At 42.3% G+C, this 13,191-nt stretch overlaps 1 protein-coding gene across 3 annotated transcripts in view; it reads right to left on the bottom strand.

Moving 5' to 3' along the window:
• The window catches only part of fat1a (FAT atypical cadherin 1a), a 146,855-nt gene that overhangs the window by 113,563 nt on the left and 20,101 nt on the right, over window positions 1-13,191 (bottom strand). For all 3 annotated transcript variants that reach the window (XM_036583633.1, XM_036583631.1, XM_036583632.1), the window contains exon 3: window positions 1,457-1,771. In XM_036583633.1, coding sequence (XP_036439526.1) covers window positions 1,457-1,771 — 315 coding nt within the window. The remainder of the gene's footprint in view (window positions 1-1,456; window positions 1,772-13,191) is intronic.

Here is a 13,191-nt window from a genome sequence, read left to right as displayed (position 1 = left end):
TCCCAGCGGATCGTTCCAGCGTGCCCTGCGCTCTCTCGCTCCGTCTCCCTTCCTCTGTACGTGCTCAGCGGCTGAAAGGCAGACGTGGGCCGAGTAAGTGGAGACCGGCTTGTGCTGTGCTGAAGCAGAACAAACCGGCAGGACGAAAAGGGCCACAGACTGCAGGTCAGATCGTGGTCGGGTCAAAGCCGCAGCTGACGGGAGCGAAACGAAGCACACAAACTCAGGGTCGCGTCGCAACCCCACATTTTCAGGAATACACCTAAACGATTCGGCCCGCGCGGCTAATGATCACTGTGCTCTGCAAATTAAAGGGTCTCGTCGTCGAAAACGCTCACGCTGCTGATACGGACCACGATGACTAAATGCTCTTCTTGCTCAGTGCTGACACTCTGAACCACAGTCAACCGTTCTTCCAAAGAAAAGACTGAAAACGAGTCCCACTTTCCACCAGTCTCTGAGCAGAAACCACACGCTTTCAGGATCACGTGACGAAGATCTTCTTTACTTTTGGAAATGATATGAATTACGAAAACAAACTTCCACCAACAAAATGCAGTAACACTGTAAGAGTCCAGCTCCGAGTGACGCTGGTGGGAAATTCTCTCTCTAACGGTCACAAACATTCACAGTTTAGCCAACCGACACAACAGCCAGGTCAGAATAAGGTCACCAAGTTGACCACTAAGTTTACCAGAATGTAGACCAGAATGGTTGGTTGACGCTTTGATGGCTCTATTTATGTCGCCACTGGCGGCGCTCATGGGGGCTCGGACCCAGATTTCTTTCTGTAATGCTGATTTCCTTGTAAAGCTGCTTTGTGACAACACCTGTTGTAAAAAGCGCTATATAAATAAACTTTACTTACTTACTTAGCTATCAGAAGTAGCATTACATGCTACATGCTTAGCTTATACGCTCTTTCACAGTTGTGTCAACAGCCAGAATTATCACCGTCTACAGAGCTCGCTGAGGTAACATTAGCTATGAGGCTAACAACACTAGCATGTATGCTAGCACTGTTCCATTCATGAATCAACGTTTGCGTCACATCAAAAGTAACATTAAACGCTAACTATGCATGAAAATCATTACAAAATTGTCTCAAACTGTGTCAGATTGGTTCATAATCTATGCAGCTAACAACATTAGCTTATATGCTAGTACTCTGTTATTTCCATCTATTCATTTGTACATTAACAGTTGCATCAACAACCAGAATTATCACCGTCCACAGAGCTCGCTGAGGTAACATTAGCTACCTATGAGGCTAACAACACTAGCATGTATGCTAGCACTGTTCCATTTACGAATCAACGTTTGCGCCAAACCAGAACTCTCACGTCAGAAGAGCTTGTTAAGGTAACATTAGCCAGCTAGGGAGCTAATTAGCATTTATGCTAGGAGCTAAAGAGCCTAAAGGCTTATGGTGAAAACGACTCCCAGCTGCACTCACCAGTCTTGGGGTTGATGGTGAAGAAGCCCTGGGGGTTGCCGCTGGTGATTTTGTAGGCGAGCTTGTCGCTGGACTTGGTGTCCGGGTCGAAGGCCTCGATCTGGATGATGGAGACGTCTTTGGGAGAGTTCTCCATGACGGACGGGTAGTAGACGGGCTCGGAGGTCTGCGGGGCGTTGTCGTTTACGTCCTGCACCTCGATGTAGACCTCCACGAAGGCGGAGAGGGGCACCACGCCGCGGTCGGTGGCGTAGACCGTCAGCCAGTAGTGCGGCACCGTCTCGTGGTCCAGGAGCTCCAGGGTCCGAATCACACCTGGAACAGACACGGTATGATAGGTTAGCGCTGCGTTCCTGTATTTACTCTCGGTCAACACTCGATTAAAGTTATAGTTTAGCAAAAAAAATCAAATGTCCAGCTGATCAGCCGAAATATTTGCCTTCCGAAGTTTGTTTCTTTGGAGCTATGAGGCTAACAGTGTCAACAATTAATGGAAGACTACTAGCATCAGTTAGCTTTGTGCTAACTGCATGCCTAAACCATCGCAGACTTCCCTCAGTCCATGTCGAATTGGACACTGGATGACAACGTTATGTGTAAACATGAGGACAAATACATTAGCATAGCTAAAAACATCAGTAGCAGACATATTTGAGCCTAAAGGAGGAAATGATGCACATTTTTGTACTGTTTCCAACTATTTCTTCCACAAATTCATCCACGCCTTCACTGTAAAAGCCTATCTCTGATAAAAAGCGCTCAAATCGTGGCACAAACACTGCACAGAAGGAGAGGGAAGAAAAAACCATGCTCATGATTCAACCTGAAAGCAGCAGCCCTTCGCTAAGCAGACAGGTTTTTTCTTTTAATTCGATAACAAGCACTTTTGTTCTTTATCAGGTGAACGGAACCACAAAAAAACAAGCCTCGGCGCAGCGAAGACATGGTGCTTTACATTTACAGTGTTTTGCATTTCTGTACTATTTTTAAAAAACACAGTCTGGAAGATTTATGTTTTCCTGAAAGCCGCAGTTGAACTCTGGCTACAACACGTTTAACCTCCTTGAGAGGAGTTCGTCATATTCTTCATAACTTTCATATTTCATAAGCTACATTCTAAAGGTGGGGGTCGTGTGAGAGCTGTAACTGTCTTCTTTCCAGTCAAATAGATGGGTGATGTAATTTTAAACCCTTATAATAAAAGAAGCTGAACTCACTTTTTTTTTCGTCTACTGAAAGTCGACCCATTTTTCCACAAATCTGGGCTATAAACTATAAACAGATGGCGTCTCTTCAGTGATCTGCTCTGTAAAAATTATATTTATAAAATAACACAAAGAGCGTCTAAGATTTTTGCCTTTCAGCAGTAAATTATAAGCATATAGCAATATGTGTATCATAAAACATGTTCTGTTAATTTGTGGAGAGCTTTTACAAAAAATAAATTAATAAATAAAATAAAAATGTACATTTATTTCATGCAGTTACTGAATAATTTGCCTTGCGATTTGGTCATGTAAATTCAGGTGGACAAACCAAAATATACCCTGGAGAATAAGAGGTTAAAGGAACAGCCGGATAAAATATCGAACCCACATAGCGTTCCCGGTTTACTTAACCCGGCCATGGCGTCCAAACTTTGCTTCTTTAGTTTTGCATTGGAGCTATGAGGCTAATGTAGCTAACGAGGAATAGAAGCTAATTAACAATTAGCACTGTGCACAATGCAAACCTAAAATTATGCAAATGATATGAATTATGAAAACAACCTTCGTCCAACAAAATGCAGTAACACCGTAAGAGTCCAGCTCCAAGTGACGCTGGTTCATTTAGGTGGGCGCAAACATTCACAGTTTAGCCAACAGCCAGGTCAGAATAAGGTCACCAAGTTGACCACTAAGTTTACCAGAATGTAGACCAGCATGGTTAGTTGACGCTTTGATGGCTCTATTTATTTTAAGAGCTATCAGAAGTAGCATTACATGCTAACTATGCAGCTAACAGCATTAGCTTATACGCTCTTTCGCTTCCATCTCTTCATTCGTAAAACAACAGTCAGAATTATCACCGTCTACAGAGCTCGCTGAGGTAACAATAAATGATAACTATGCGTGGAAATCATCACAAAACTGTCTCAAACTGTGTCAAACTGGTTCATAATCTCATACAGACCGTCTCATCCTGGATGACACACTGTAAACAATGAATTTTGCTAAATTACAAATAAAATTCACACTTCGTAATGTGTGCTGCAACCGATTTTAGCTATGCTAACATACTTTTGTTCATTTTTAAAGATAACAATAAGCCTTGGGGCGATAAAGGATATTATCAAACATTGCAATAATTCCAACCAGTGATGATATGAAGTAAATTAGCGTTTTATTTGTTATTATGTACCCTTGCCATGTGACTTTTTCTTTTTTTGGCATTCTTTGTATTTAACCATTGACTTTGTACATGCATTCTAATCTATGGTAGGTTAAAATTTTAGAATTAAGTTATAACAGAAAAGACGGCATTTAAGTACAGACCACGCAAACATAACTAATTAACTACAAATATACGTTTTTAAAACGTCGCTTGTAAAGATTAGAATGTAGCGTTTCAGTCTGATAAAGAATGCTGGGTATATGCAAATGAAACACTCCGCTACATGTGACCGTCTTCCTATACGGTGAAAAATGGATGAGCTTGTACAGAAGAAGGGTGTTACCGCGCCCGTTTGGCAATATTTCGGTTTACATTCTGTCTATGCAGAAAACTGATCATCATCAAAGGTGGCAGTACAGACCTTGAATCCACAGTAAGAGCTGCCAAGCCGTAAATACTTCAGCAGACAGCGGCGCCTGAGCTGTATCATACTGTTAATTGTGTATGAAACAATCTAGGTTGTTAAAGACTATAATCATAATAATATTAAGAATAATTATTATTATCTCTTCTAACATAACTGTGTTTTCCAGGATTAAGATTCATTGCTATAATTCTCCTTTGCTGTTCCACTGAGTTGCAGCAGTTCACTTACACAGGCTGGAATAAAATGATCACGTGACTGAAAGGCCCGCTCACTCGGGTTTTCTTCGTCAATTTATTTTTAACACGGCAATATCGTTTATCGCGATAATTCTGGAGGCGATAATCGTTTGTCTAAATTTACATTATCGCCCAAGCCTAATAACAGTAAGTCCTACAGTGCCAGAAACCACACGAGCAAGTCTATTTGAGATTACTGAGCTGCTCAACACAGTTTAAGGCGAGTGCAGTTAGCTTTAGCATTAGCTTCCATTACTTGTACTTGTTCCATTACATTAGTCTCGTAGCTCCGGTGCGAAACTAAAGAAGCAAACTTCAGACACTGAACACGTCTCAGCTGATGAGCTACATCTGTGTTGAGGGTGAAAACTGTAAATTTGCCAAAAGTTCCGCCAAACTGTTCCTTTAAAGGGCTCGTTTAATTCTTTAAGCTGAAGGCCGTGTGGGGCGGACGATCCTCAGCTGTGTCAACAGGGCCTATTCAAACCTCCTGCTCTCTCTGTCTCACAGCAATCCAGGAATGGGGAGGGGCGAAGAGACCGGCCAAAAGCAAACAGTAACCTGGCACACTGGTGGAATACATACTGGAGACGGGCGAGAGACAGAGGGAAAGAGACAGAGAGAGAGAGAAAAGGGAGTGGGATGGACTTTGAGCTGCCTTTGTACTCGCCCCTTCAAAGCAAACTGTGGTATAACTTTAACAGGACGGTTCAGTAAAACAAATTATATTATCTTATTGTATTTGCAGGTAATTAAGACTGACCTGGCCTGAACTGCCTAAAGGTACCACTATCTGTAATAACCTGGTGATCTCACTGCCACAGAGCAGGGCGTGGGTGCTATTGAATAAGAGCAGACGGAGCCGGACGGAGGCACCCCCCAGTCAAAGTGTACAGGGACCTGGCCACGACTGACAGTCTAGAACACTTCCGCCTGCCACCCACCTACCTACCCCCCGGTATTCCCAACCTAATGCAGTGGAAGCCGCCTGGAAGACCCCCTTCACTGAGAATTCAGGACCAATTCTACAACTGGAAGGGTGAACAAAAGGTTCTAGAAATTGGCTGAAATTTCCTAATTTCACAGCTGAACTAAATGTTTCTAGGGATTTGTCTAGTAGTCGGGCCATTCTGTGCCATTTAGGGATTCAGGAATTCTAGAACTGGAAGCGTCTTGCAATTCCAATTCTCTTCAAATTTCTTTTCAAATTTCAAAAGTGAACGGAGAATTCTAGAACATTTGCCATTCAAGGGTTAAGACATTCCTGAACTAGGATAAACTGAGGATTCAGAGATTCTAGAACTTCCAAGGATCAATGGAGGGTTCTAGAACTAGGGTGGTAGCTCAGAATTCTAGAACTTTGCCTAGGAAAGTCCAGGATAGCTGAGGGCTAGCCGATTAGCTTCAGGTGCTAATATGAGAGGAGAGAAAATGCCAGAACTTTGCCTAGGAAAGTCCAGGATTGTGTCCCAAATGGAATCCCAGCTCCCAGTATATTCGAATTACTGTTTACAGAACAAAAGTAAGTGACCAAGCGACCTGATGAGGCTATCAAGGGACTAGATTTACTGGACCACTATGAGTGTCTAACCAAACAGTTAATGAAATGTTATATTACATTATATTATATTATATATATAATAACAGCATATTATATTTCAACAGTTAAAAACACTAAAATTGAGAATGCACTTTAAACAAACAATACTGTGCTGATGTCACACTCATACATTGACATATTTAGCGCTGGTGTTAATCCATTTGTGCCTATCTTGCATTAAATGCTTTGTTGGCTTACAGTGCATTGTGAGATACTCTAGACCAGTTAGTGCTGATGTTGCCCATCTACATTTGTTGCTCTGTGGGGTGTCATTAGCACTAATGCTGCAGTGCCCTGGGTAATTTCGACATTGGGAAACCCCAACAAACTTGCTGAATCCCCATCTAGTTTACAAAATACTACACAGGAGGTTGATTTGAGACACACCTCAGGTGTTTTCTGACCTATACCATGGAAAGAGTCTAGCTGTATCACTGTATATCACGTTTGGGAGCTATAACACTCTTGCTTTTGTTCCGGAACAATCCAGCTTTTGCCCCGGCTCCTGTTCGAATGTATTCCTGACTCTTTTGTGCTCCTGAGCTCCGTAACTCAATGACCTGCTCCGCAGCTCGCTAACCGCAAGACTTGATTTCACCTCGGGGGAAGGAAAAAGATAGACAGAGAGGGAGTGAACGAGAGAAAAAAACACGCCACTGTCTTCTCGTTTTCACGAGCTCTGCTATCACTCACGTGCTCATCTATCATTGTTATAGGCTAGCTGAGGGCTAGCCGATTAGCTCCAGGTGCTAATATGGGAAGAGAGAGAAGAAAAGCAGAGAGTTTGCTTACACTCGCCCGAGGCAAGGCAGGGCTAGTGGAGTGTAAGGTGGCCCATATATCAGCGCTACAATATGCTTGAAGTTATTGAGTCCTTCATGTCAATGCTTGACAGAGGGGAATGGCAATGAGCTGGAGAAAAACTAGCAAGGGACGAGAGAGCCTGAGAGTGTATGTGTAAAACAGAGAGACAGAAAGAGAGGGAGGGAAAGGGAGAACATTAGCATGCAAGAGGAAAGGGCGAAGAGGAATGAGTGACAGAAATAAATTTATGTCGGGAAAGTTAAAAAAGGACGGGAAGAAGGCGAGAGAACGAGAGAGAAGGGTAGAAGGGAAGAAAGAGAAAGGGAAGAATTAAAGAAAGACAGAAAGCCCTACAAAACAGCCGTCTCAACACAGCCTTCTCAATACAACTCTCCAACACAGCCATCTCGACACAGCCATCTCAACACAGCCCTCTAAACACAGCCCTCTCAATGCAGCCCTCTCAATACAACTCTCCAACACAGCCATCTAAACACAGCCCTCTAAACACAGCCCTCTAAACACAGCCCTCTCAATGCAGCCTTCTCAATACAACTCTCCAACACAGCCATCTCAACACAGCCCTCTCAATACAACTCTCCAACACAGCCCTCTCAACACAGCCATCTCAACACAGCCCTCTCAATACAACTCTCCAACACAGCCCTCTCAACACAGCCATCTCAACACAGCCGTCTCAATACAACTCTCCAACACAGCCATCTCAACACAGCCCTCTAAACACAGCCCTCTCAATACAACTCTCCAACACAGCCCTCTCAACACAGCCATCTCAACACAACTCTCCAACACAGCCCTCTCAACACAGCCATCTCAACACAACTCTCCAACACAGCCATCTCAACACAGCCGTCTCAACGCAGCCATCTCAACATAGCCCTCTCACTACAACTCTCCAACACAGCCCTTTCTACACAGCCGTCTCAACACAGCCATCTCAACACAGCCCTCTCAATACAACTCTCCAACACAGCCCTCTCTACACAGCCGTCTCAACACAGCCATCTCAACATAGCCCTCTCAACACAGCTCTACAACAGAGCTCTCTCAACACACCCGTCTCAACACAGCCCTCTCAATACAACTCTCCAACACAGCCATCTCAACACAGCCCTCTCAACACCGCCCTCTCAACACAGCTATCTCAACACAGCTGTCTCAACACAGCCGTCTCAACACAGCCGTCTCAACACAACTGTCCAACACAGTGCTCTTAACACAGCCCTTTCAACACAGCCATCTCAACATAACTCTCCAACACAGCCCTCCAACACAACGTCACCAACACAGCTCTCTCAAAACAGCCGTCTCAACACAGCGTCTCTACACAACTCCCCAACACAGCCCTCCAACACAGCCCTCTCAACACAACTCCCCAACACAGCCCTCTCTACACAGCCGTCTCAACACAGTGTCTCTACACAACGCCCCAACACAGCCCTCTCAACACAACTCCCCAACACAGCCCTCTTAACAGATCCTTCTCATCACAGCCATCTCAACACAGTCTTCTTACCACAACTCTCCAAAGAAGCTGGCATAACTCAGCCTTCTCAACACAGCCTTTTCACCACAGTTCTCTCCACACAGCTCTCCTAACACGTGTCTGAACACAGCTTTCTCACCACAACCATCTCAACTCAACCCTCCAATACAGCCCTTTCAACACAGCCCTCTCACCACAGCTGGAAAGAGGATGACTTCATACAAACACCATCTTTCCTGTTGAACACCCTGCCCTCCAGCCAAACCACTCTTACCGCTCTCTCTGTAAATTTCCTTTACTCACCTTTAGAAGCTGCAGTTCTTGGCGACAACATTGAGGTGTTGTGATTTTTCATTATTATATTAAATATTATGTATAAACTATTTGACATCAACATTTTTCAGCAGTTCTAATTGGTTAGATGATGGGTTAGATAATGTTATATTAAAGGAGAGTTTCATGAAGATATTAAAAAGAGCCCTGAACATCCCAAACACGAATTATACCGATACATTTTTTCCAATGTAATACTTTTGTCAGTAGTACCTTCAGTTTAGCATTTTTTACAAAGAAAACTAAACAGCTTTCTTTTTAATATGTCAAGTTACTGCAAACTAACAAAGAAAATGAGACAAAGAGGTGTAAATATACTGGCATGAATTTGATTAAAGTATGATTCTTTAAGAAATGATTCAATGCTCAAAATTTTGCCATGATTTGACTTTTTTGGTACATTTCAGAATCACTTTAAAAAATACACTAAATACACAAAGTAGTGGAATACAGACAATATGGTTAATTTTATTTTTGGCCAAATGAAACATCAGTCCAATGCTGATTAGGGTTGGGTGGTATAACGGTAATAAGATATACCACAGTATTTAAAAATGATGCCCGTATTTCAAAATTAAGAGGTGTCAAATTTCCATTCCACATCTGAAAAACCAAATAAACACAGAACACAAAAACCAGCGCCAGGAAAAACCTCCAAAAACTAAGCACGATAGCATCAGATAGCTGGAACCAAGCCTGTGCTGTTGTGTGTGGAATGTTTGGCCTTCCGACAAAGCTCTTGTTAGCTTAGCCAAAACTTTAGCTTTCACTCCAACCCAGTCACTCGTTTTCTGCTCTCTCAGTCAACATTTTTCATCAGCTTTTGTCAGCAGAGTAGCAGTTAAGTCAGAATCAAGGCTGTACTGTGGTGTGTGGCGCTGTTCAGGGTCTGTCGCTAAGCTAATGCTAAGTTAGCCGATCAGGCTATGGATCCAAACACCGTGGAACAGGTTTAATTTCACATTTCTATCTCTTCAGCGCCAGTTGCTCGATTTCACTCCCTCAGATTTGAATCATCATGTGTCAGTGCTTTAGCCAGAATGTGGTGAGCATAATGGTTATCATGCTAGCTAAACTGGTGCTACCCAGCTCCTCTCTCCTAGTTAGCAGCACTGTTTATATAGACATACTGAATGATGGCTTGAAATTTCGTGCTCACTTATTTGGTGAACATAGAAATGAGCTAAACTTTTGGTTATAATTCCACAAAAACCACAGTGATATTTGGAAAGTATGAAGGTATAAAAAAGCCCCCAACCTTAAAGCTGATGCATTTTCTTTGACAATAATCTACCGATACTGATATGATATCATTGCGCATCCTTAATCCTACCATTCCAAACCACATCGCCGATGTCAGAGCGATGTATTCCTCCACCGCTAGTAAACTGTGTCATGTTTCAGGTTCATAACTGGCTTAAAGCTTCACTATTATGCTAACTGAGTCCCACTCTACTACAATGCCACCCATTTCACTGTGACTCAGAGAACTTCGGTGGATCTCTGCTAATCTGCTCATTGTTCTGACAAGGCTTTGGCTGCTCTTCAGCTCTCAGGCTTTAATTGTGGTCGTTAATCCGTTTCTGAAGGAAGCCCTGCTTTCCTTCCCCCCTCCAAAACACTGACTAAAGCAGCCCCTACGTTTTAAACCCCTTATCTGCAAACAAGCTCCAGATGTAATGCCGCCGACTACAAATAAGATTGAGAAACGAAGCCGTTTTGCGTCGTCTAATCTTTCCTAGCAGAATGTGTGCGCTGAGCTTGCTTCTGAGCCACTCCTTCAAATGAGCGGTTGTTAAGGAAGTTGTGAAATCTGCCCCCAGGGCCTAGAAAACGATGACGGAGAAATCCGACAGGTCTCTCTCTTTCTCTCTCACTCGTCTGGTTGCTTTTTCTCGCCCCGGGGCGAGACTTTTCACAGCCGCCCGAGCCGCTAACTGAACAATGAAAGGAGCCGCTCACACTGATTCAACACAGCTGACCTAGCAAGGAGGTGTGTGCATGTGTGAAGTTTGTGTGTGTGTGCAAGTCTGTCCACTTTAATTACCTCAGTGCCTCCAACATCGCACTTTCTCAACAAGCCGAGCTTGTCGCTAATGCGGAAAACACCAGTGCTCAAAATCTCTGACAGTGATTCAAACTGATTCGGCTCCTCACAAAATGGTTCAATGCAGCAAATAATCTCAAATGTATAATGATTCAGTGTGATTTTCTTACAAAATGATTCAAGGAATCTCTTATTGATTCAGTTTAAAAAGGATTGTTTATATGATTCAGTGTAACGTGAAATCCTCACTTTTCATTTCTCAATTATTCACTAATTAATCTTAAAGAAATCATTCAGTGCATCACCAAATCTCATTTGACCACCAACTGTTTTGATTCCTTAGGAAATGCATCAAATGATGAGTGTAAATCAATGTATCAAATGATCTTAAATCTCAGATCCGATTACAATTATTCACAAAATGATTCAATGCATCAAAAATCTCAAATTTATAATGATTCAATTTGATTATGATTCCTAACGAATCAAGGAATCTCTTATTGATTCAATTTTAATAGGATTCTTCAATAGGATTCAGTATATCATGAATTTGCATGATACAATGATTCAATTCACTAATGAATCTTAAAGAAATTATGATTCAATGCATAATGAAATGTAAAATTTCACAATAGTTCAGTTCAATTATGATTCTTTATAAGATGATTCAGTGCATCAAAAAATCTTAATCTTACTACATTTCAATCTGGTAACGATTCTTTTCAAAAGTATTCAGCACATCACAAAGTCTCACATCTTTCAATGATTCGGTTCATTAACGGCTCTTTAAGAAATGATTCACTGCATCGTGAAATTTGGCCAATGCATCAGTGCATTAACAGAGCTTCAATTTCAACAGGAATCGATTAAATTATGATTCTTTGCAACGTGATTCAAAGCAATGAGAACTCTCAAACGTCAGAATGATTCAATTCAGTTATTTTTCTCTTCTAGAAATACACTGAATTCATTCATTTGAATGGGGAAACTATTTACACAGTACTGCAGACAACCGACTATACACTTGAACTTTCACATCTGAAAACAGTCTGAGAATTTTATGCTGACCAAAAGTGCCTGAATAATAATGTACCTGATTAATATTAATAGCCTGATCCATTTGAAAACCTACGCATTTTTACACTTTAATTAGTTCTTTGATTGGGTCTGCTGTGGCTCTCTCAACAGCTGAGCTAGCCGCTAACTGCTGGTGTGGAAAACAAGCAGACAACTTCCACAGCAGCCTCTCTGACTTCAGCAACCTGTGAACAGAGCCTCAGCAGGAGAGAGAGGGGCCGGCCGTAATGATGGGAATGCTAAGTGGACGGAGTTGCCGCATCAGAAGCCGAGCTGAGCCTCTATTTTCTCTCCCAGCGGGACTCAGACCACTATCCCTCTCTTTTTTCTCCTTTTCTCTTCTCCTTTAATGAGACAAGGGCAGGATTAGTGGTAAGTCAGTAAGAACAGTGTTATACTGTACACACACACACACACACACACACACATACTAGAGCTTGAAATGTTTGTCCGAACCTGATGGAACCAGACTTCCCACTGCTCGAGCTCAGATTTCCCATTAGGGTTCCCACAGTTTGCTTTCAACAGATTTCTGCTTTAGTTTTACTTCTTTCTTTACTTCTCCTCTCTTTTTTACCTAGTTGTTAATCTGGCATGCTGGAGTCACCCACTCGGGTTCCTGACAGAATGTAGCATCTACACTTGTGAGAAAATGGATGCAAAAACATGAATCAATTCAGGACAGAACAGTTTAGTGCAGCTAAAATGATGTTTATATTTAATTTGTTTGGCCAAAATGTGTTTTTATGTGATGTGTAATATGTTGTATGTACATAAAAGACTTCTTTAGGGTTTAACGTTAAAAAGGTCACTATATCAGCACCCTGCAGAAAACAGGATGTTATGGAAAGTTTATCAGACTAAAACCACTTCAAAAAAAATTCTGGTTCCATTGACTTACATCAAAAGTAATGTATGTTTTTTCCTTCTCCTGTAAAGTTACCATTTTGGAGATTTTGGTCCAACAGCAGCGATATCTGGCGATATGGACTGGCGACCTGTCCAGGGTGTTTCCTGCCTTCCACCCAATGACCACTGGGATAGGCTCTAGCTTCCCCCATGACCCAGATGGATAAGCGGCTTAGAAAATGGGTGTGTGTGTATATAGATATATGTAGCTACTGAAACCTAAAAAGGGTTAGAATCCCTACTCACGGTGACAACACACTTCTCTCGTGCTGTACGATGCAGACATGTGATGTCATCTTCAGGAATCTGCGCGTTACAGTGGTGTGCATTTTACTTCACTGACTGCAAATTTGCTTCAACTTTGCAAAACATCTGAATTACAAATTACAAATTGCGGACCGATGCCGATATCTTTCCCGATA

This window comes from Colossoma macropomum, unplaced genomic scaffold (genome assembly GCF_904425465.1).
Source record: "Colossoma macropomum unplaced genomic scaffold, Colossoma_macropomum, whole genome shotgun sequence".
NCBI classification, from domain to species: domain Eukaryota; kingdom Metazoa; phylum Chordata; class Actinopteri; order Characiformes; family Serrasalmidae; genus Colossoma; species Colossoma macropomum.
Note: the sequence above shows the minus strand (reverse complement) of the source record. Positions and strands in the feature narration are given on the sequence as shown.